The sequence below is a fragment of the Musca vetustissima genome, unplaced genomic scaffold (genome assembly GCF_032173495.1).
Source record: "Musca vetustissima isolate MV318-11 ecotype Yass unplaced genomic scaffold, APGP_CSIRO_Mvet_v1 utg18445, whole genome shotgun sequence".
In the NCBI taxonomy this organism is placed as follows: domain Eukaryota; kingdom Metazoa; phylum Arthropoda; class Insecta; order Diptera; family Muscidae; genus Musca; species Musca vetustissima.
Window position 1 is genome coordinate 18,259 of NW_026886584.1, and position 26,127 is coordinate 44,385.

Below are 26,127 nucleotides of genomic sequence, written 5' to 3' on the forward strand. Positions count from 1 at the left end.
TCTGGACTCTCTTATCAACGTTTTTTTTTCATTATGACTACATAACCTCATTTTCTTACCGCAAGAAAAGGGCCCGGCAAACTGAAGATACCAACCACATAACATAGACCTGAAATGGAACACAAACTGGAACTATTTGTAACTAGAACATTATTTCAAGATTTTGGTTTCATTTTTTTTTTTTTTTTTTTGTTATCAACATTCTCATCAGGCCTTTGTTGGTGACTTCTTTAGCGGCACAAACAAATTTTAATTAACCGTGATTTTGGTTGACTGCCAACCCGTTGGTTAGTTAGTTAGTTGGTAGTCAGTCGGATAGTTTCCGTGGTCATTTAGCTTTCTGATGTTATTGTTGTCGTTGTTGTTGCATAGTGTTTTTTCTTTATGGTTAATGCAACCTGAAAGAAATGTTGGTTTGGGGCTTGAGGTTTGTTGTTGGCTGTGGTCGGGTTTTTTTCGGTTGGTCTCGTTGAGTTGGCTCAATGGCTTGTTCGTTGACATGTGGTGTTACCTTTATTTTCGTGTGGAGGGTTTTTGAATTTATTTTTGGCTTTTGTATGTGCCGTCACTGTCGCTGCTGTCTCTGACACTGTTATTTCATGTTGTTGTTGTTTTTAATTCATTCTTTAATAACGACAACAGCAACACAAACTTAGCTTTTGGGGAAAGTGTTTTTTTTTATAATACCGTTCGTAAAAATATTTTTTCTTGCTTCTTCTTTTGCTGCTGCTTCTTCATTTTTGTCATATTTGTATTAAATAAGTATACGTTTATATATGTGTGTATGCTGTTTGCCGATGTTGTTTTTGTTGTTGACATTCTTCAGTTTAAAATCATGAATGGTATGTTGTTTTTCTGGTTAAATGTACCGCCACCACGATCATTGACTTGGTATGTCTCAACATTTTTTTTTTTTTTTTTGGATAAACACCCTTAACAAGTTCCGTGCCCAATCCGTTACCTTCTTCGATTGTATTGAGTTGAACTTTGCCCATATTTGTAACCAATACCTGTACATACGTGTTTGCAGGGTATTACCTCTTCAGCGCCAGTAACTTTGCACTCACTTTCATTAGTTTAATTTTTACACACATATTTCCTAGCGAAATTTCGATTATTTCATTATAATTTTTTACACATATGTAGGTACACACTTTTTTTAAATTATGGTAATAAATAATAAATTTTGTAACTACGGTCATATTGCACATATTATCATACCTAGACAGGTTGTCAGGTTTTTACTTTCATAAACGTGTATAATCCCATATGGTGTCCAATATTAAACATGTTGCAAGTGTTAATATGAAGTGGACCCTTGAGGAGTCCTCATGAAATAGTAGACATTTGAAGTTCTGTGCTGAACACAGGCTCAACATCAGCGTCAAAACGGTGGTATCTTCGATGGTAATACATCAACTGGTCATCTTCATACGGAATTCCTTCATCTCGCAACTTAAGCAATGCTGCCAGCGGCAGGTGTTTCCTTCTAAGGATGGCGGGGAGTTCCTCATTATACTCCAATTCCTGGAGTCCACTATCCTATTCTTCGCAAGTTGGCTCCTTTCCAGGAAGTTGAGCTCATTCCACATCATGCAGACATCGATTCGATTGAAATCTGTGGCATCGTAGACGTTTTGGTTTGGCTGGCGTCTGTAGATCCCATTGCTATCTTTTGTTGGCCTCATTCCCACGCATGCTGCCAATATTCTTCTTTTCCATGCTCTAATTATTTCCATTTGAGCTGACGATATGTCTGCCCAAACGGCGAGAGAGTACGTGATGGTAGGGAGGGATTACTTGCTTGTAAATTATCAATCTCGCATACGGAAAAGGCGAAGTTCTTCTTCTTTGCCTTCGACAGCACGTAACCCACGTGGCGGTCGTGCAGAATGATTCCGAGATCCTTCATCCTGTCAGAAATTCGATTACTTCATTGCCAACGCTGTTGTCTGTGTGCACCATCAGTTGGCTCGCTTTTATATGCCTTTTGAGCTGGGGCATCGTCATCCATTCCGACAATATGACCTAGGCAACGTAGTCGCTGCAGATCGATACAACTGACATTTCGATGTCCGAGAATAGATGGTACAACTCATGGTTCATTCGAGGGCGATAATCGCCGTCGACGCAGATCGACCTATAGATCTTTCGGAGAATTTTTCTCTCAAACACTTCAAGAGCTGCCACATCTGCTGGCGCTTTGCAGCATGATATTAAACAGGTCGTACGACAAACTGTCACCCTGTCTGAAACCTCGTTCGGTACTGAAGGGCTCCAATAGGTCTTTTCCGATTTAACTGCTGACCTTGTGCCAGTTAAGGCTATCCTTCATAATTTGCAGGAATGCCAAACGCAGACATGGCTTTAACCCTTTCAGCGTTTTTGTCGAATATATTCGACATTTAAAAATACTCTCTTTCTTTGCAAATTTTCGGTTATCTTATGTACCGTTACTATTGATGGTTTATTTTTTGCTAAAAGACAGACGAAACTGGCCGAGGGTTAAAATGACAATTGCTATATTTTCTAAACTATGTCCCTTTGTATGATTTTAAATACAAAATTTTAGATTTTTATTCCGACAAAAATTTTATTTGACACTGAAAGGGTTAAACACCTCTGACCGGATTGGGCTGTCGAATGCGTCGACGAATATGTGGAATGTGTCGATGTATTTTTCGTAGGTCTTTTTCAGAATTTGGCGCAGTGTGAAAACTGGTCTATGGTATATTTGCCAGATCTGAAGGCGCACTGGTATGGACCAATAATGTTATTGACCCTTGGCTTCAGTCGTTCACCCAGAACGGTGGATATCACTTTATATGTTATTGGAAGGGGACTAATTTCTCTATAGTTGGCACATATCGTCTTGTCTACTTTTTGTGCCAGGGGCACAGGATGCTGAGGTTCCTATCACTGGACATGTATTCCTCTAGCCAAATTGTACTAATCAGTTGGTGCATGCTCGTAATCTGCGTCTGATCACCGGCCTTGAATAGTTCGGCTGGTAATCCATCGGCCCCTGCTGCTTTATTTTTCTTCAGCTGATTAATTGCTATTCTGACCTCATCTTGGCTAGGTGGGTGTCATCACTTATTAATTCTGGGGTATCTTCTTCATCGTTATTATTTGATACCAGAAGCTTTTCAAAATGCTCCTTCAAGATGCAGTTTGTAGGGACTGGGCAATTCTTTGCATTGTGCTTCAATATTATTATCGGGGTAAGGAGTACTTTGGTCAAGCAGGTGGGTAAGTTGAGCGGACAAGGAATCTGCTACCTGCTGTGTTTGCAGCTTTTCGACGTCGAATTTCCGTGTTGTGTTAGATTGCACCTTTGCTGCAAAATTAAGACGAGTGCGAAACTTGGTTGCCACAAGGTAGTGGGCCGATTCGTTATTCGCTCCACGGATCGATCTAAGGTCTAAAACACTGGATGATTGCCTTCCGTCTATCACAACATGATCAATTTGATTTATCGCTGCTTGATCAAGAGAAATCTAGGTGGTCTTGTGTATATCGAGATGCTTGAATCAAGTCTCGTCTGGAGACGAGGTCTTTTATTCTCCTATTAACCATAAATCCGCAGCCAAATTCAAGTCTCGTTTCATGGCAGCTATAACACAGGACGTAATCATCTGCTTTACTTACGCCAGTCCCTTTCCATCGCATGTGTCCAACGTGCGCACATTCCAAGTGCAGATTCGTAGATCATGGTCCTTCATACGATTTCGAGGGTCGTCAACATTGGGGTTTTTTCTTTTTCGTTGCTTTTTCATAGTACGAGTGGTTTTCTGAGTGTAGGCAACTAATCGGATGCCTCAACCGATTTTTATAGTTCTTATGGGTGAATTCGCGGCACATATTTCTAAGGATGATGAAAGTAGCTACCCCAGGTGACACCGCGGGGAGGTCAGTGTCCACAATTGAGATGAAAGAGGGACCAAGATAAGCCTGGGAGCCGTTGTTTGCTATCTATAATCCCCTACGTCACCCAAAAGTTCGATTAGATTCCAAATACCAATTCCATAGCGTATATGTACGTCAATTATAATCCACTAGATTTGTGAGCATAATTAAAACTCCTTGTACATTAGAACTTTTTACCGGGTTAACCTACTTTATGAGGATTTATTTGACGTATATGCAAAGGAATTGACAATTGAAACTCACTGGGTTAACGAAATCCGGTTAAATGTAAACGTACTATAAGGTGACGTAAACGCTATAGATTTGACATTTGAAATGGATTCGATTTAGTAGTCTAAACGCGATCTAATACTAATCTAAATAGATTGGATTTGGTAGCACGATTAATAAATCGAGTCTAAACACGCCTATACCTTCAATTTGTCCACTTAAAAATAAAACACTACGCTCGTCATTCACAAACATTTGTTATCATCCCACTTTGACTACTCTCTTGTGCAACCCTGTGCCATGCATTGAAATGACCAAAACAACAACAAATAGAAAACAGCTGTTTATAGTTTGTCAAATCAATTTGACATAAAGACGAAAATTAGCTTGACTGGTGTTTTTTTTTAGCAAAGTCTGTCGGTATTTGAGGGAGATCAACGATTTCTTCCATACTCCTTGGAAATAAACCGAAAAATTCAGCACATTTCCATTGAATATAAAAAAATGCTTGCTAATTGTGCCACCAAAACGCTGCAATATGTGGTAAGTGTAAATAATAATGAAATGGAAAAAAGTTCATTTGAAGAGAATACAGGTTATGTAATTTTTTTGTGGCACAATAAATCCTGTCGCAAAATATGTGCTTGAAATTGTTTTGATAATTCATTAATGAATTTGTGTTCTTTTGTTGATTTTAGCGGGGCAGCCTACGTGCCATCGCTACATCAGCCACCCAACGCAGTGACAACTTGTTTGTCCATCGTGATACACCCGAAGACAATCCTGATATTCCATTCGAATTTACACCGGAAAATAAGAAGGTAAGTCTGTTGGAAGATGTGATTTTGTAATTAATAATGGCATGGTCCAAGCGATTAATGTGTATTTTGGAGATTATAGGGTGGATTCTAGCGTAATTTGGTGAAGTTGTCGATTTTGGATTCTTGGTTGTTGGGAAAACCTGGCCACTTCTTGTCATCAAACGTAGCTCTTGGTGTCCCGGGTCCATAATTCCCAAAATAAAGTCTTTCGGACTTTGAGAATACTGGATATTTAGATATAATGTTATTTTAACAGAACATGTAGATAGTCCAACTGTCCTTAGGAAAAAGTTATCGATTCCGGAACGAAGTCCTTCTATACGGCATAAAAAACCGCCATTCGATGAAGGTCTCAGTCGGATTATCTGAATTCCAGAGCTTCTTCTTGAATACCTTATAAAATATATATTTTTCTGAATTGAACGGAATTAGGAGAAATTGTGTCCGAACTATTTATTGGTCAACCTACGAAATGTTAATTCAATGGTCGGGATGAACAATGTATGAAATGCTGCATATTGTGAGATTTTTGTAGGTATTGGAATCACAAATTGGCATTCCAATAGGAATTTAAACTTGGATCTAGTTAGGGGCCTGGTTGTGGATTGTAATTATACAATGGCAGGTGAAATATATACTTTTGTTCTTGCGGTAGCGCAAACAGATAAGTTACAAGGACGGTATCCAAATGTCCCAAAGAAAAGTTGCCGGTTAGGCCTTCTTTATATGTGATTACGACATACTTCCTGAGGTACGGGTCCTTAAAATGTTTTTGTTACTTTCCTTTCATTTTAAAATTAACTAAGATATCATTGGTTGCCAATTTTAATGTGGCTGAGGTCCCGACTACGAAGAATAACCGAAGTTTGTATCCGCCAATAGAAAAAAGATTTAAATTACTGGCTGATTAATTTGAAAAATATATTAGAATAAGTTTCTGTTTTGTTTTTCTAGCGCGTTGAAGCCATCATGAGCATCTACCCTGAGGGACACAAACGTGGTGCCATGATTCCCTTGTTGGATTTGGCCCAGCGTCAACACGGTTGGTTGCCAATTTCCGCCATGCACAAGGTTGCTGAAATTTTGGAATTGCCCAATATGCGTGTCTACGAAGTAGCCACTTTCTATACAATGTTTATGCGTAAACCCACTGGTAAATATCACGTGCAGGTGTGCACAACCACACCCTGTTGGTTGAGAGGTTCCGATGAAATTTTGGAAACATGCAAGGTAAAATCTTTGCCTTACTTATGCATTTTCAATAACAATAAAACATCATTTTTTCTCTTGCAGAAAACTTTGGGCATTGGTGTTGGTGAAACCACCAAGGATATGAAATTCACCATTTCCGAAGTTGAATGTTTGGGTGCCTGTGTCAATGCTCCCATGGTAGCCATTAATGATGATTATTATGTAAGTTCATCTGTTTTAGTTTTTTTGTTCTTAAATTAATATATTTTGTTTTATTTTGTAGGAAGATTTAACCGCCAAGGATATGCAAGAAATTTTGGCCGACTGCAAGGCTGATCGTGTCTCTCCTCCCGGTCCCCGTAATGGCCGTTTTGCCAGCGAACCCAAGGGTGAGCCCACCTCATTGAGTGAGGAACCCAAGGGCCCCGGTTTCGGTCTTCAACCTGGCCTATAAACGAATGCTAGAAAATAAACAAATGAAAAAAATCACAACCTAATGCGTTAACTATAGGAAGATTTATAAATAAATTATAACATGTTTTTCTTTTTTTGTCGAAGTGATAAATCAAAGAAGTTTTTGAATTACTTAACATGGAAGGTGAGGTCAAGCTGCAAAAGAATTTTAAAATTAACAAAGATCGTAATTGGTATTTTTATTCGCGCTTAGGAGTTTAATGTGAAACCTTATCATATAAGTACTGAAATTGGGGTTTTGCACACACTTAAACTAGTTGGTAGTGCGATAAATGATTGTATCTACATAAAAATGAGAAAACGGATGTATTGTGTCGATATAATTAATTCTATTTTAAATATTTCATTATGGATTTTAAACAAATCTACAATCACATCGCAGGTTTTTATCGAAATGGCAAGAAAATGACAATCAATGGTAGCCTGAAAACTATAATAAAATCAAAGGACATCCGATTTACATACTTTCACCTTTGGATCCTGCTTGCGTATTCGGATTTTTAGGACATAATGAATGAATGAAAGACAACTAAATGTTTTCTTGTTATATTAAAAAAGAAAGAAGCGCTAGAAGAACTTCACGAGATATGGCGAAAAAATGTTACCATGTGTGTTTCTACGAATATAGACCCAGTTCCATGAAGTTCTTATGTTAAATAATAAAACAAAAAATAAAATTTATTAGCCGTTGAAATTCTTGCCTACACGATGTGGACTCGAGGAGAAGTGATGAAGATTAAGACAGCACTTAATATATGCCGACTCTATTGAGACTCTTATATATATGTGAAATACCTAAAAGCCAAGTCTCAGAGAAATGTTGAATATATTTTATTATTATTATTTTTTTTTTTTTCATGAAACAAGTTCTTAATTTTTTTATAGAAATAAATTGTCAAGTTCCGAGGGCTTATACCCTTCACCACACTGTGGTACCGGGTATTATATCTTTGTGCATATGTTTGTAACAGGCAAAAGGTAACATGGTTCCTTATGAGAATATACATAGAATCACTTTCTGAGTCGATTTATGCATGTCCATCCGTCCGGCCGTCTGTCTGTCCATGTTAAATTGTAAACAAAGTACAGGTCGCATTTATGATCCGAATTCGATGAAATTTGGCACAGGTCATTTATTTGAATGAACCCTATTGAAATTAGATATAGCTACCATATATATATATATTCTGATTTGATGTAAATGGTACATCAAAGTCCCTATATATCCTTCGATTTGCCCGAAATTTGGCACAGCGTACTGAATTGAGCCTAGAATAATGTGTGTTAAGTTTCGTGAAAATCGGTTCAGATTTAGATATAGCCCCCATATATATTTCCGTCCGATTTTATGTAAATAGTGTACGAAAGCCCCTAAATTAATTTCGATTTCGAATAATGTGTGTTAAGTTTCGTGAAATTTAGATATAGCTCCCATATATATTTTCGTCCGATTTAACGTAAATGGAGTACCATAGTCTCTATATATCTTTCGATTTGCTCGAAATTTAACACAACGTACAGAATGGGGTCTAGAATGATGTTTACTAAGTTTCGTGAATATCGATTCAGATTTAGATATAACTCCCATATATAGTTTCGCCCGATTTTAAGTAAATGGTGCACACAAGACCCAAAGTTGAAACGATTGACACAAAAGTTTGTACTACGTACTGAAGTTAGTTTAGACCAACGTGTGTCAAATGTTGTTGGAATCGGTCTAGATATAGCTTCTATTAATTTTTAATTTAATTAAATAAGTCGCCAAACTCCTTATTTTTGTCAGATTGACGCGAAATTTTACACAACGTTCCAAATTGAGTATAGAACGACATAATTGCTTTTTATTGAAATCGAAATGAATAGTATAGTATTGGTTCAAAATAACATGTTTATGGATTGTTCTAAGTCGGTTCACATTTAGATATATGTATATCACATATTTTAGTTCATCCAATTTCATGTCAATAGTCCTTCGACGTCTGTTAGAATGCATCTGTTGAATATATTCAAAGTGCTGAAGGGTATCATATTGTCGGCCCCGTCCGGCTTTACTACTTTCCTTACTGCTTTTTTCTATAAAAAAATTATTAAACCCCATATCTTTATTTTTCTATAGAAATGATTTTTATAAAGAAGATTCTCAAAATCCAATATCCTTATTCCTTGGGGATTAAATATACAGGGTTTCCAGGTATTTTTTCCTATATTGTATATTCGATAGTAAAATACTATATATTAATAGTATTTTAGTATGTCCAATAAAATTGACATAATATATGAACTAACATAGGAAAACAAATACATTATTTTAAAAGTCTTTTTTAATTTTATTATTATTTCAAATTATGTATAAATTAATTGATACATGATTTTGAATACATACATCTTCACAATAAAACAAAAATGGAAAATAAAGTCGTATATTTTAAAATAAACTAACACATTAAAGGTGAAGTAAATAAAAAAATTAAGTAAATAATATGATGCCTCATCCGCTGACGATAAAAGGGAACAAAAAAGGAAAACAAATTTGTATGTAAGATAAAGACAAGTAAATATAATAATATGTCTGATAATTTGTTATTAATGCAGAATTATTTTTAATTTAAAAGTAAATTATTTTTTAACGATTCATTGTGTGAAGTGAGAAAGAAAAAAATCTTACAAATTCTGTTTCATATGGTCATATAGCTTAAAATGTATTCCGCATTAATTAAAAATAACGGCACTACATGTCTTTAAGGTTATGTTGAAGACATAACATTAAACGTTTATAAAAAATGGTGCTGTAGTTCCAAAAGTTGCGTTATATTTTTAATGGAGTTCTATATTTTTAAGGGGTATAATGGCGTCGTAAAACACAAGTCAACAATATGAGAACTGTATATATGTTATTTAACATATATGGATTTGAATTAGATACATTTGAGGTAACACCAGTGACAAATTAACTTTTTAATAAAAATATATAGCCAGTGGCATTTTATGCTAATTATCAACATTAAGTATGAATTTATTTATTTATTTTATAAAAAAAATTATAAAATTAACACTGCAAATCGGCCCGGAGTTCATTTATGAAAACCTAAGGCTTTTAACAAACTAATTAACATTTGTTGTTATTTTTTATATTAATATTCGAATATTTTAGTTCAGTATGCTAAAAAAACTCCAATGTATGTTTAAATACATTAGTTGACGATTTAAAATATAAGCCATTAAAGTTTTCAAAAAACCTCAATATATTATAAATATATTTTGGATCCAATTATTTTTTATTTCAAAACATAATTTTTATTACTAAAAAAAAAATCCCGAAAAGACCGTGTTTTTTATTCATTTTATTTAAAATGTTTTAATAGGAAAAATCATTTTTTATAAAAAAACTGGAAAAATATTTTTCATTTTCTAAACTTCAATTTCATGTGGTTATTATAGTTTTCAATAAAAAAAAACATGCCTTAAAATGTTCAAAAACACTAAAATATCTCCCCGTGTATTTTTTAAACATAACCTCAATATAATATTTATAAAATTTTTTGGGTCCAGCTATTTTTTTCTTGCAAAACAATTTTTAATATTAAAAAAATTTAATATTAAAAATTGTTTTGTAAGAAAAAACATAAGAAAAAAATAGCTGGACCCAAAATATTTTATAAATATTATATTGAGGTTATGTTTAAAAAATACACGGGGAGATATTTTAGTGTTTTTGAACATTTTAAGGCGTGTTTTTTTTATTGAAAATACTGTGTTTTTTCAACATTTTATTTAAAATGTTTTAATAATAAAAATCATTTTTGTAATAAAAAATAATAACTAAAAAAATTTTTTCCATTTCTAAAATTCATTTTTTGAGGTTATAATAGTTTTAATAAAAATGCATTGATTTAAAATTTAATTTAAAAAATCTTTGATGATATTTGTGTTTTACCTAACCTCACATTTGAGGTTATATTGATTTTATTTCAAAAATTTTAATAAAAAAACATTTATTTTATTTTTTATTCCCTTTTTTCAATAAATTTTGTAGAAATTAAAAAAAATCTAAAAAAAATGTATTTTCTATATCCTCACTTTTTGAGGTTATTTTGTTTTATTTAAAAAAAAGGTTTGCTGTATTAAATTTTAGTAATTTAAAATGATATTGTTGACATGATAAAAATATTTTTTTTTTTAATAAAAAAAATCATTTATAAATATTTTTTCATTTGCATAACCTCACTTTTTAGAGGTTATGTTTTCTGATTTATTTAAAATTGTTGTCGCACTAAATTTTAGTGTGTAATATTTTTTTTTAATATTGTTGACTTGTGTTCTATTTTTGTAATCTTGATGGTGATGATGATGCTGATGGATCTTACATATATTTGGACAAAAACAAAATTATGACGACTTCTTAAAGGCCTTTTCTCTTTGGCGTATGTTTGCCCAATTCCTCATAGAGTAGGGCGAAGATTTTTCCTTGCATGCGTTCCACCGTTGAGGCGGGTAATTTCTTCATTACATAATCGACATGATTTAAAAATGAAGCATTTTCACCAAAATCACTGAAATCCACACTACCGGGAGTTTCCTGTTGCAATCCATTAAAGCGGCCAGATTTCTGCAAGAACAAAAACAAGAAAAATTATAAGTTTAGGTGTATTTTTCTCATTAATACGTATTGAATGATATAAAGATACAAAAATCAGGAACATTAATAATACGACACAAAGTATTAAATATATATTTTTCACCCATGAATTTATTTCAGAAGCCTCCTTGAGGTGGAGTTACATTTTTCAAGGTACATGATTTTTCGTACATGAATTTATTTCAGAAGCTTCCTTGAGGAGGAGTTACATTTTTCATCAAGTTTCACACTTGATTTTATTTCAATTTTTCGCATATTAATTTATTTCAGAAACTTCCTCAAGGTAAAATTAAAATTTTCATCGAGTTTCTCACTTGATTTTTTTTTCGATTGTCACTACCTACATAGGGTATGGTCAACGGTCGATAATTTGAAACTGGTTAATTTCCATCTCTTAATTAATTGAAAATATATTCTTTATTTTAAAAAAAAAAAAAAAGAAAATTGGAAATTGAGTATTTCTCCTTTTCCCTTAAGTTTCAAATTATCGAATGTGAACTTATCAGTTTATTTTTTATACTTACAGTTTTGGGTGTTGCAAAGTCTGCTACTGAGGGTGATACATCCGAGTCATCGCTGCTGAAATTCAATTTCAAAATATGTGTTAATGAACCTTTTCATGAAATTTAACTACAAATTAAATTTGTTACTCTATTAATTTCAATAATGAGATGAGATGATGATTTGAAATCACAGTCTTCGTTTGATTTGACCTTGGAGGCGCACTAAATCTAAATAAATAATAAGAAAATATTCCAACAAAAACATAAAAATAAAAATCTAACCTATTTATCCTGAACTATTTTTTAATCTAATTATTAAAATTTGAAAAAAAAATAATATCGAATCTAATATTGTAAAAAATATATTTTCTATAAAAAACTATGTTAAAATAGGAAATAATTAATTGGTGATTAAAAAATCATTTTTTAATAAAAAAATAGGAAAATATTAATTTTCTAAACTTCAATTTCTTGAGGTTATAATAGTTTCAATAAAAAATGCCTGCATTAACATTTTCAAAAAAACCACTAAAATATCTCAGCGTGTATTTTTTTTAAACATAACCTCAATATAACATACTTTGGAAATAATTAATTGGCAATTAAAAAATAATTTTTTAATAAAAAAAAAAATAGGAAAATATTAATTTTCTAAACTTCAATTTCTTGAGATTATAATAGTTTCAATAAAAAATGCCTGCATTAACATTTTCAAAAAAAAAACACTAAAATATCTCATTTAAACATAACCTCAATATAACATATTTTGGGTCCAGTTATTTTTTCTTTTTTTTTTTTGATTTCAAATCTGATCTATTTTTTAATCTAATTATCAAAATTATATATATATATATATATAATATGTTCTATTTTTAATTTGATTATTAAAATTTAAACCAGTAAGGAAAGTAGTAAGGTCGGACTGGGCCGACTATATGATACCCCTCCCACTTTGGGTATATTGTACATATGTATCCTTACAAACACTTTTTGCTTTCAAGCCTTATAAAATTTTTTATTTTATAATTTTTGATTTCTTATAAATTTTAACTAATAGGTACATATGTAACCTTTAAAATGAATATACATATGACATACTATAAGCTTGATAAATATATTTTATTACTGTTTTAATGGACGAACTCAAAGTGTTCAAAACTGCCCCCCCAGGGGGGCACCTTTGAAAAGGGGTTGGCATTTTTGAACGACATGGTTTTTTACAGTGTTTATGTTCAAATATGTATGTATTTTATTCATACATATCAAAAAATGCATTAATTCATTAAAAAATATATAAAAAATGTTCAAAATTTAAAAAATTTAGATCAAAAGTTATTAAAACATAAAATGTCTTAAAAACAAAAATTAATATGGTGAAAAATACAGTTAATTTCGTAATCTTATTAGCCCATTTGAAATTTTGATAAATCGAAGCGAAAAGTTAAAAAATCCTTTTTTTACTCGAGTTTAATGGGCATGTTCAAAGGTGCCCCACCCATGGCATTTTACGGAAATTTAAAATAACTTTTTTTGTAATAAATATATATGAAAGAAATTACATTAGTTATGTTTGAAATGATTGTTGGAATGCAAAAAATTTGCTTGGCGAAAGAAAATAATCACAGAATTCTTCCTGCGCCCTTACAACCAAATGAATAAAAGTTTACAATGACACTGAGAAAACATGGTCACCCATGCACAATTTTTCGACAAGTGAAAAATCAAGTCAAAGTGGTTTACGCATATAGAGAACAAGATTGCCATATACAAAAATGTGGTTGCGGGTCGGAAAAATATTAAACCAAGATTTTATGAGCGCTGTTCAAAGGTGCCCCACGTTCAAAGGTGCCCCCCTCTCCCCTACTATATGAAAAATTTGAAATCGGACGAATATATATATGGGACCTATATCTAAATCTGAACCGATTTTCATGAAACTTAACACACATCATTTTAGGCTCAATTCAGTACGGTATGCCAAATTTAGTGCAAATCGAGAGATATACAGGGACATTGGTGCACCATTTACCTTATATCGGACGTAAATATATATGGGAGCTATATCTAAATCAGACCCGTCTTTCTCGAAATTTAACACACATAATTCTAGACTTAATTCATGCAAATCGAGAGATATATAGGGACTTTGGTGCCACATTTACCTTAAATCGGGGCTGTATCTAATTCTCACCAGATTTTCATGGAAACATAACACACATCATTCTAGGCTTTATTCAGTGCGCTATGTCAAATTTCATTGAAATCGAAAGATATATAGGGACTTTGGTGCACCATTTACATTAAATCGGACATAAATATGTATGTGAGCTATATCTAATTCGTCATTGGGCCCAAAAAGTGACTTGTGCCAAATTTCATCCAAATCGGATCATAAATGCGACCTGTACTTTATTTACAATTTAAATCTACAGACGGACGACGGACATGCAAAAATTGACTCAGAAAGTGATTCTATGCACCATGTGTCTATCTCGTTTCCTTTTGCCTGTTACAAACATATGCACAAAGACATAATACTCTGTACCACAGTGTGGTGAAGGGTATAAAAATGACAAGAAAGGGGACCAATGTTGGATGCGTCCACAAGTTGCGTATATTGGGAAGCCCAATAGAAAAATTGAGTAGACAATAGTACGTAGGTTTAATAATAAAGCAATCTCTTGTTGTTGAGGTTTTTGACAATTCGAAATTCTCCACCATGTTACAAACCCCTTATTTGTTGGCTATAGCCTCATGATCATAATTATAACTTTACAATGATCAAATATGTATATACAGCCATTAAGAGTTCTAACCTAGCTCTTTTAAGGAGCAATAAATAACAATTAAAAATACAATAAAAATATATGAAAATATATAAGGCTGTAATAGCATTATAGTCATTCTCTGTATACCTGGGCCAAATAAAAAAACTGCTGCAAAGTCTTTTAAAGTTTTCGCAAAAAAAAATAATATTCTCTAAATTTATATTAGACAATTTTGCAATTTTAACGACACCTATCTTGATAACTAACTAATATTCTCTAAATTTGTTGGAGATTTTTTTTTTTTTTTTTTTTTTGCAAATTTGCCACCTATCTTAATATTATTTTTGTAAAAAAATACTAATTTCATTAATTTTTGTTTTTATTAAAACATATTTTCTTATTGTTTTTTTTTTCGTTACGTTTTTACGTTCATTCTTCTTTTTTTGTTTTTCTTGTGTGTGTGTTTTTTTTTCATTTTTTTTTTAATCTAGACATCAGAGTTGTTATATATATAATATTATAATATTTGTTTTAAAATTTATTTTTTTTTCATGTGTTAAATATTTGTTTTATACGAATTTTGTATTTGTAATTTGAGTGGGATTATTATTTTTGTTTTGTCATACCTTTAAATAGGTACATTATTTTGTATTCTCATTTGGGATTTGTTTGGTTTTAAATATTAAATATTTAAAATATACCAAACAATGGTTTGCTATTTATAAAGACGAGTAATAATAATAATGATTGTAAATTTCTTTCTGTTCAAAAAAATTAATAAAAAGGAATGATAAAAAAATATCAAAATTTTGATGTTTTTAGGGAGAAAGTTAAAAGTGGGTTTTTTTTTAAAAAAGGTAATTTCACTTTCTACGTGATGATGATTGTGAATTGAGATTTGCAGATAAATGTAGGACTTAATTATGATTACATGATTACACCATTTTCAAATGTTATTTAATTTTAACTGTAATTTAAATTCGATAATTTTTGAAGTGATGCAAATTTTATAATATATTTTTTATACGCCAAAAATTCCAAATACTTTATAAGAGGGAATTTCCCTTAAGAAATTCTTGTAATTTCCAAACTTATACGTATGAATATATGAAATTACTGAACATTTTCTAAAGACCTTTTTGGAATGTGTGTTTTTCGAATATTCGAACCACTTGAAAATGATGTGCCATATCTATGGAAGATACAACTAAAATGTTTGTATAACTTTCTCATTTGAAAAAAGAAAACGTAAAAATCCTAATATTTTTGTTACACCTAAAAACATACATACACACACCAACACACAAAGAGAAAATATAATAAATTATAAAAAAATCGATAATCAAATCAAAACGGATGATGTTTAAAAAAATTGGTTGTTGTTTGTTTTTTTGTTGAAGTGATTATTTGTTTTGTTGCGAGTTTCTTCAATTCAAAAAACGTTAATGTTTTTAATCATCCTCGCCATAGTAAACTCTATAAATAAAACAAAAGGCAAAGAGAAACAAAATATTGCCATTAGAAAAATTTCGGAACCACTTGTGATCGAGGGGACTAGCAAAAATATTTACCTTACCTTTGCTTGTTGCCACCACGTTTCGATTTACGCCCAATCGGATTGTGTATATTGGTACGTGGTGCTGTCTCATTTACCAAACGTTTAGTCTTTTTCGGTTCTTCACGTAGCTCTTTAAAGGAGACATTCTCTTCCGATTTCATACGTTTCATAAATTTATCGATAATGTCTTTGCAATTAAGATTTGCTTCTGGCTCCCAGGTGTCATGTTTGGGACCGAAACCTTTCCAGCGTATACGGAATACGCGGCCCTTTTTCTCTTCAGCATAATCGATAATTTTCTCGACTTCCCATTCTTGTTCCTCGTCATCATCTTCATCGGCATCATTTTGTTTTTTGGCATTTTTATTGCCTTTGGCGGCGGAAGCGACAGCAGCACCTTTTTTACCTTTTTTCGAGGCGGGCGTTGCACCTTTTTTCGGTGAGGTGGCAGCAGCTTGCTGAAATTGTAAAGGTAAATATATTTAATTTTTTTATTTTTAATTATTATAAATAGCTTTGGTTTGAAAATCTTAATAGAATTCCTAGATTTAAATTAAGTTCGAACGGAACAAATTTTTTATATTCTCCAACATAGTTATATTGACACATATTTTTAATGACATTTTCCAGTACAGCTATAACTTACGATGTTCATATCCCATTATCATTTTTTTTTTTTATTTTCGGATCTCGGGGAATATAGATTTTTATTAGATTTTAGTTCACCTTATAGGTGAACGAAATTTAAATGAACGTAATACCCTTTTATTTATTTCAACTTAGAGCTTCATTAGTTTTTCAAAATTAAAACCAGTAAGTAGTAAAGAGGGACTGGGCCGACTATATGATACCCTTCACCACTTTGGGTATATTCTAGATATTTTTAGATTTATCTATATCTAAACTACTTAAAATCGGACAAAACTATATATGGGAGCTATATCTAAATCTGAACCGATTTTCGTGCGAATCGAAAGATATATAGGGACTTTGGTGCCCCATTTACCTTAAATCGGACTAAAATATATATGGGAGCTATATCTATATCTGAACCGATTTTTCGAAACTTTGCACACATTATTCTAGACTTGATTCAGTACGCTATGCCAAATTTGGTGCAAATCAAAAGATTTGCAGGGACTTTTGTGCACCTTTTACCTAAAATCGGGCGAAACTATATATGGGAGAGCTATATCTAAATCTGAACCGATTTTTACGAAACTTTGCACACATCATTCTAAACTCAATAAAATTCGTGAAAATCTAATGATTTTCAGGGACTTTGGAGCACCATTTACCTAAAATCGGGCGAAACTATATATGGGAGCTATTACAAAAATAAATAATGATCAAGGTTTTAAAAATATAGATGATGACAAAGATGACAGATTATAAAGATAGAGGACACAAATTGTATAGATGACAGACAGTTTAAATTGATGATTGTCCTCTAAAAAAGAGGACGTATGGTCACCTTGTTTTATTACTGTGGTACAGGGTATTATGTCTTCGTGCATATGTTTGTAACAGGCAAAAGGAATCGAGATAGACCAATGTTTCATTTTGAGAATATGCTTAGAAACACTTTCTGAGTCGATTCAGATTTAGATATAGCTCCCATATATTTTCGTCCGATTTCAGGTAAATTTTGCACCAAAGTCCCTGAAAATCTTTCAATTTGCACGAACTTTTGCATAGCGTACTGAATTATGTCTCATCATTATTTATTTTTGTAATTAAAACAAATTAATTAACTTAATGAAATCTTAATGAAATATTTAGAAAATGTATTTTCAGTATTTTTAGACACATCTTCCAAACGAATTATCTGTTGATTCCATAAAAAATGTTTTTAGGGTTTCTGAAAACTTCAGTAGTGTTGGCGGGTTATTTGGGATACCATTTGTATTTTGTTTTTGCAAAATAGTCAGGCTTAATCCCAGTTTGTTGTTTTTATAAAAAACAACTATTTATTAGTGGGGAATGTATGGCATTGTCCGCCGAGGGGTAAGGCAGGGAAGACTATAGTTTCGGATCTCGCCACTGATCCTCATCAGTTCCCTTAGTTTTTTGTTGGGATATTCTCCCCAGAAGCTATTAATAGCTTTTCCATAGGATTGAAAACCCATCTCTTTTTTTTAATTTTACAAAATTTTGCCTTCTTAAGTGGATTTCCTTGTTTGCAAAATATCCTTCGAAAACATAGTCGACATAGGTCTACTTCTTTGCTATGTTCCTTAAAGATTCCAAGAGTATTATTTTTATGAAAATATACTTTTTTCGTTTTGTCATCTATTTTCATTTTCAAAATCTGGTCGCCTTAACTATTATAAACATTTTAAACCCAATATACATACATACACTACAATATGATACAGCTAAGTGCAACAAACCAAGAAGTTGAACTCAACTTCAATTACATGGCAAATGTAAACAAATAACAAGCACGTACACACACACTCACACATTTTTCTCCCTTGTAGAAAATGACCGGCAATACAAAAAATTCCCCGCAACATTAACAATAGACAGTGGCATGGCAACCCTATTTACATTTTTTCACACATATCAAATAATTTGGTGGCAACTGTACCCATATGATTTTTCCATTCGATTTAAAATAAAACATATCTCATCTTCCATAGCCACTTACCTTTTTCTTATACTTCTCGATTATATCCGGACAATTAAGACTATCTTCAGCTTCCCAAGTATCATCGGCCTTGGTGTAGCCCTTCCATCTTATCAGGAAATATGAAACACCACGTTCTGTTTTGTGTCCAACAATATCTTTGACTTCATATTCCTCCTCCTCGCCACCATCATCTTCTTCTTCGTCATCAACGGGTGCAGCCTTCTTGGCTTTAGCTTTTCCTTTGGCCGGAGTTTTAGCAGCAGCACCACCAGCTTTGCCGGATTTGCGTCCCTTCTTTTTCGGCGAAACACCATTTAGCGCCTCATCATCACTTTCATTGGTGTCCAGTGATTTTTTGGCACCAGCGGTTTTACGTTTCTTGGACTTTTTGGCGTTATCGGCACCATAATCTTCATCATCATCGTTGTCCTCGGCCGGGCTGCCACCATCATCTCCATCGCCATGTGAATAACTGTTCAAACCCTGGGCAAGATCATCATCTTCGCCCAGTGTAGTCTCTTCGTCGTCATCGCGTTCATTCGTTTTACCACCAACATCATTTTTGGCTGCATCGCCATTTTCCGAGCCATCGCTGCCACTGACCCGGTACTCTTTATCTCCCACATCATCATCGCCACCGTCCGCATCACTTTTGTAGTCCTCATTTTCCGTATATTCGGACATTTTTTTCTTGTGCATATGTTTACCCACCATTTTGGCTAAATCGACAACGAAGACTTATCACTCTCAAGTCACTTCAAGTATAAATGTACACACCGAAAATATTTATTTGGAGGAGATTGTTGGGTTTGTTCTGTGTTTTTTGCCGCCGTTTTCTTTACACGATAACTCAAGTACGCGTTACTTAGTTAATTATTTATCGCCTTTAAAATAGACCCGGCCAAACGTATTTGTTGGCTTTGCTAACGAATACCAACATAAAGTATTAAAAGTGTTTAATTTTATTAATTTCTTTTTCACCAAATAAATTCTATGTCGGCGTCTTTAATGTCATCACAATCGGTATAATAATAAATTGACGTTAAATCGAAAAAGAGCAAAACATGAAGAAGAAGATTATTGAGTTGTGGTGTATATATAGTTTTGTCTCTTTCTATTCTATTACAATTGATGGGACTGTGTGAACATCCTTATAAAGTAGAGTAGTATAATGAAATGGCAACTCGCCACTGTAGACAGTTATATTGAAGCGTGGTATAAACTATTAAACAAGTAAGTCATTTGTTTGATTTTCGCTTTTACGCTTTTTACGTGGTACAAAACGAAAAATGAGTGATCATTGTGACACATAAGTGACAATTTTGATACGTGGGCCACATTTTTTTTATTTTTTAATCGATTTCATGTAAATTAAGCTCAGACGGTGCTACGTGTACACTTTTTATTCTATTACAATTGATGGAACCGTAGGAACATGCTTATAAAACAAAGAGAATATGGAAATGACAACTCAGAAGAAACGCTTGACATGTCATTCTGCACAAATATTTTGAAGGTGTGGTATAAACTATTAAACAAATGTTCTATATGTATGGCTTTCGCTTTTTACAGGGTACAAAATTAAAGCGGACTCATTGTTGTAACACCAAAGTGAAAACATTGATACTTGTGCTACATTTTCTCAAGTTACTGACCGTTTGGGAGCTTATAAAAAAATCTTGTTGGCAACCTATAGAGTGATCTTAAAATTTCTGCACAAAAATTGAAATGATTTCTACCGCACTTTTCTGGAAATAATTACTTTTACTTTGTAGTATGACAATGAGGACCTCTTTTGTAGGGAAAGAAAATCATGTGGGGGAAAAATAAAAAGGATTTCTATGGACAACGACCAAGGAATCTAAGGAATTCCAGAATATCTGATTTTTACAATGGTAGAAAAAAACGTTGATCTGCTTCCAGGACAAGAGAAGGCGATCTATTGATGAGGAATACATATTAGTCTTCTGAAAAAGAAGATAATCAGAATATCGACCATAAAATATTTTCCAATAAGACTAGTTTTTGTCTTCAGCAGATGGGGAAAATTTTTCCACAATTTTTGTTCGGATAAATTCTAACAACGAAAAACAGAAGGCTTAGAACAGTGCCTTTTTGTTCGACAAAGATCTCGAATGGCTCCCAATAACTTCTTTATTATCCGGTAGAATTTTTTGTCGCCAGAAGATGTTTCAATAACTTGAAACCATTCTGACAGGAACAATCATGGTATAATCATGGTATAATTATTACAAGGTAGGGCACAGCTACCAACTGATTACAATTTATTCTCAAGGTGGCTTGTCCCATCCAATCAAAATACATATTTTGTGTATGTGTGTGTATTGTTTTGAACACTATGTCAAATAAATTCAAAATAAATTGAAATATATTCAAATTTAATTGAAATGAAAATTATGTTTTTAACATGTTCGTCTGGAAGTAATTACTTTGTTATGGATGACACAAACATTTGATGGTATTCCCTACTGAATTTGGAGAAATATTCACCTGAAGTTGTCCTACCTTGTAATATTGTACAATGGGAACAACTATAAATTTTTATTGAGAAGTCTGAATTAAAAAAGTACACTTCTTTGATGGAAATCAAATTTGTCTCTGATCCTTTATAAATTGACATTTCATACAAGCCAAGCCTGATTCCTCCAATATGTTTCTTTTAATTTAAAACAGAAATAACTACCAGTGTGATCCCACCCACAATTTTCTCTCATAGAGAAAGTTGCCACACAAATCATAAGTAACGGCAACTCTGTTTTGTTTTTTGACATTTCAAATGAAAACAAAACTTGCTGCATTCTGCTCAGTACTGGTAAAACACGTGTGACCAGTTGAAGAGATATTTTAAATTTAAAACTTCTGAATTAAATAAAACTTATAAAAATTCACAATGATTAAGGGTAAAAAACGTGAAGCAGAAAAGACCATTGCTGGCGAAGAGCCACAAAAGAAGAAATTCGCAAAGGTAGACAAAGATAATCATGTAAAAAAAGAGAAAACAGCCAAGTTCAGTAAACCAACTAAACCCAGTGGTGGTGGTGCTGGAAAACCTGGAGATAAAGGTAAAGCACCAGGAAAGTTTACTGGCAAACCTGGTAACAAATTTGCTGGTAAACCGGGCAATAAATTTGCTGGTAACCCCAATAACAAATTTGCCAAAAATCCAAATAACAAATTTGCTGGTAAACCCAAATTTGGAAAACCTGAGGGCGATGGAGGAGCTGGTGGCGGAGATGCCAAGCCGGAGAAAACAGATTGGAATAAATTCAAACAGGAAAAGAAAGACTTGAAATTGAAACGTAAACAAGGCAAAGACACCTATGAAATCTCCATTGAAGCTAAACAGATCTATGAGAAACTCAAATGCCGCAAGACTGAAAAGAAAGCCGAATTAGTTGAGAAACTATATAATCTATTTAATACAGGCGATACCATTAAGAAAGTGGTAATGGCTCACGACACGGCTCGTGTTATACAGTGTATGCTAAAGTTTGCCTCACCTTCGGTAAGAGAACAACTGTCGGAGCGCCTCATGCCCTTGGCTGTGGAAATGTCCATTTCGAAATATGCCCACTTTTGTGTACTGCGTATGTTCAAATATGGTTCCCCAGTGACCAAGAGTAAATTGGTTGATGCATTCTATGGTCATGTTGTAAAATTGGCTTGCCACAGTGTATCGAGTAAGATTTTGGATCATGTCTATTTGAGTGTGGCCAGTGCCAAACAGAAGGCCTACTTGCGTCAGGAATTCTATGGTGATTTGTATAAAAAGGGTAAAGATGATAAAGTTAACACCTTGGCAGATTGTTACAAAGATACGCCCACCATGAAGGCATCAATTTTGAGTGCGGTCAAGGCAAATTTGGAACATGTTTCTAATAAACAATTGGTGGATAATTCATTGGTACATGCCATTATGTTGGAATATGTTAAGGAAATGGATGAGGACAAAGTGGAGGAGACAGTGACAATGTTTGGTCCCCTCATCCCACTGATGTTGACCACAAAGGATGGCTGTCAGGCATCGATTATTTGTTTCTATAAATCTACACCAAAGAATAGAAGAGTGAGTGTTGTTAATTGCTTTCCTAATATTTAAATGTATTTATGTTATATATTCTTTTGCAGGCCATTATTAAGACCATTAAGGAACACTTGGTGAAAATTTGTACCCATGAACATGGCCATTTGTTTACCATTGCTCTGCTGAACAGTTTGGATGACACCAAGGCAACCAAAAAGGCAATCTACGATACAATACATCCTGAGTTACAAACTCTCATGGCCAACCAATGGGGCCGCCGTGTCATTGAGTGGCTTATATCGCCCGGTGGCACCAACTGTTTCCATCCCACATTTATTGCCACCATTGAAGAGGGTCTACAATATGGTAAAAAAGATAAGGATGTCAGACGTAAAGAAATTTTCGAGCAAATTGAAGAACCGATTGCCACGTCCATTGCTGAAAATCCAGAATTTTGGTTATCGGATAAACATATTGGTTTGGTCACTGCAGAGATTTTGATTAAGTGTGAGTAGTACAAAACATTTATGAGAAGATTCAATATCAAAATATTTTTCTTTTAGTGACGGGTGATCACTTTGTAACTGCCGCCTCGGCATTGACCAAAGTCATTGCCAAGCCCGATTGGAGTGTTAGCGTAGAAGATGAAACGACAAAAGAGAAACAGAAAAAGAAACCCCAAGATGTTGAAAAAATTATTGCCGAGGCAACAAAACAAAAAACCAAACAACGTAAGCAGGCTCAAAAATTGGCGGCTAAAGAGGAGGATGGGGATGCCCAGAATGCCGAGGATGATGATAAGGAAGCTGATGATGATTCGGATGAGGAAGAGAAGGAAGAGGTATGTGCCAGCAGGGAATATAAATAATGTACAATTAAAAGAAAACAAGAAGATCTTAAAATAAGCTCCCATAGGAGAAGTGAAAATAAGCTGCATACACAATTCAATTTTTCAAAGTCTGCATGTCGTTTGGTACTTTCATACTTGACAGATAGGTCTCAGTTTGTTGAAATCAATGGTGTAAGATCTAATATTGCTTCTTTGAAATCTGGTGTCCCACAGGGATCTGTCCTTGGACCCCTCCTATTTATTTTATATCTAAATGATCTTTCGCAGTATTTAGACTCCGATATCTGTACTCCATTCTTTTTCGCGGATGACATATTTCTTCTTTTTAATGCACAACAGGACAGTCCTGATGTTTTAGAAGCAAAAATAAATTCTTCTTTAGAAAGAACATTTGATTGGGCAAATAGAAATTCCTTTTTGATTAACCCGTCAAAATCTAAAGCCATTTTGTTTGGAGGTTCTCAATTTAATCTTAGCATTGTTTTGGGCCAACATACGATTGAATTTGTGAGCAGTCATGTGTGCTTGGGTGTTCATGTTGACAAAAATTTGGATTTTGGTGTGCATATTAACCACATACACTCCAAAGTTTATGGTACTCTACGTAAAATTTATTCTTGTAGTGTGTACTTTCCACGTTGGGTTAAAATAAGGTTAGCACATGCTCTATTGATGCCAAATATACGGTATGGCTTAGAAATTATTTCAGGAACTCGATCTTGTAATATGCAGAGACTGAAGAGGTTAGTAAACACCATAGTTCGTTTTGTTTTCAACTTGGGTAGACGGCATCACATTTCTGAACATACTCAGCAATTTTTGGGAGTTCCATTTATGTCTTATGTTGACAGATGTAACTTGCAGTTTTTTTACAATATGGTCAAAAGGGGAATTCCTTATTCATTTCGACAGTCTTTTACCTTTTCTCGGTCAACGAGAAACCCAAATTTGGTTATTCCGAGGATATCTTGTTCTATATTTGAGAGATCATTTTTGGTTCGTGTTGCCAGGAGTTGGAATCAGCTTCCATTGGAATTACGTATTTTTTCACACTCTAACAATGTGTTTCGAAGAAAAATGAATGATTACTTCTTAAACACTTGATGTATACTTATACCCCCATATCTATATATGCTATTTTATTTGAAGTTAATGAATTTTTGCACTATGTTATTGCTAAATTTGGGCTTTTTTATTTTGTTTCAATATTTAATATTTTTGGTTGGGGAACCAAAACAGTATTGCATAATTATAATGAAATTTTTATGATATTTGAAAATGTTTAATTATATGAATGGAAATTTATTTTAGGCGTACATTTTTAGAATGTAACATATTTAGTTTGGCCTTATTAGGCTTTATTGTTACAAAATGAAATAATAAATAAATAAATAAATAAAATATTCATCTTGGATAGAAGAATGTATTATTCTAAAAAAGAGACTGCCCCTTATTAGAAGAAGCCAAGAAGGGGTGCTTCCATGGAAGAAGTGAAAATATTGATCTTGGGTGGATGAATACATTGTTCTTAAAAAAGAGACTCTCCCTCATTAGAAGATGCCAATAAGGGACTCTCCTTACGACGGAAACAACAGTAAATTCATAGAAGAAATAATTAAAATCTGACCTTGCGTAGCAGAAAATGGCTGAGATGGTTTTCTATACGATATGGTGGTGATCTGTATGGAGGTATTTTTCTTTAAAAGAAAACAAAAAAGATTACTTTATGTACATGAATACAATGGGGTCTTATTCTGCAGAATCCTATAAAGACTTCCTCCTCTAAAGAACACAGAAGGTTTTTTCTTCTTTTGTATAAGAAGACAATAAGGTTAACTTTGTAGTACGATAATGAAGACCTCTTTTGTAGAGAACGAAAGAAAAGAGGACTTCTATGGACGACGACCTAATGTCTTCTTTCTCTAAGTAATACCAGAATATCTGATTTATACAAGGATGAAAAAAACGGTGGCCTGCTTCCAGGAGGTCTTCTTGTATACAATATAATATGGTATTCCTTAATAGAAGAGAAGGTGATCTATTGAAGAAGATTCCATATTGATCTCCTAGATCAGAATATCGACCATAACATATTTTTCAGTATGAGGTGTTGTTGTACTCCAAGAAAAATGTAAATGTTTATTACAAATTAAACGAATGGTAATTACAAATTAATCACTAAGGTATGCCCAAAATAATGGACGTCAAATGACCACCAGCAGCAGCTGTCCTCAAAGTGACAGTCCTCGATAGCCTAACGAACACTACGTTTAAGGTCTTGAATCGACGCTGGGCTATTTTTTCATTTGGCCCCAAACGACATAGTCACCAGATCTCGGCCGACAATATCGATTACGTTTTCAGAAGATGGCAAGATTCGGAAATTTTTTTAACAAAACTTCGCATACATGAGTCTGGACCAAATTCAGTACTCTGCGCAGAATTTTGTCCCAATCGGACAAATATTGGGAGTTTGGTGCATCATTTAAAAAAAATCGGACGGAAA

At 33.3% G+C, this 26,127-nt stretch overlaps 3 protein-coding genes across 3 annotated transcripts; 2 read left to right on the top strand and 1 right to left on the bottom strand.

The window, feature by feature from the left end:
- The first annotated feature begins 4,599 nt into the window (after nt 1-4,599).
- Nucleotides 4,600-6,606, top strand: LOC133334086 (NADH dehydrogenase [ubiquinone] flavoprotein 2, mitochondrial-like). The gene is made up of 5 exons (XM_061542383.1): nt 4,600-4,683; nt 4,839-4,961; nt 5,916-6,191; nt 6,255-6,374; nt 6,436-6,606. The coding sequence occupies exons 1-5, from the start codon at nt 4,645-4,647 to the stop codon at nt 6,604-6,606; spliced, it is 729 nt and encodes a 242-aa protein (XP_061398367.1). The 5' UTR covers nt 4,600-4,644.
- Nucleotides 6,607-15,984: 9,378 nt separating this feature from the next.
- Nucleotides 15,985-19,440, bottom strand: LOC133334082 (M-phase phosphoprotein 8-like). Its single transcript, XM_061542379.1, has 3 exons — nt 18,745-19,440; nt 16,110-16,549; nt 15,985-16,009 (listed from the first exon to the last, which is right to left on the bottom strand). Exons 1-3 carry the CDS (start codon nt 19,438-19,440, stop codon nt 15,985-15,987), a joined length of 1,161 nt encoding a protein of 386 aa, XP_061398363.1.
- A 2,197-nt stretch (nt 19,441-21,637) lies between these two features.
- Nucleotides 21,638-23,639, top strand: LOC133334083 (protein penguin-like). The gene is made up of 4 exons (XM_061542380.1): nt 21,638-22,813; nt 22,876-23,278; nt 23,335-23,456; nt 23,511-23,639. Exons 1-4 carry the CDS (start codon nt 21,638-21,640, stop codon nt 23,637-23,639), a joined length of 1,830 nt encoding a protein of 609 aa, XP_061398364.1.
- Nucleotides 23,640-26,127: the final 2,488 nt, after the last annotated feature.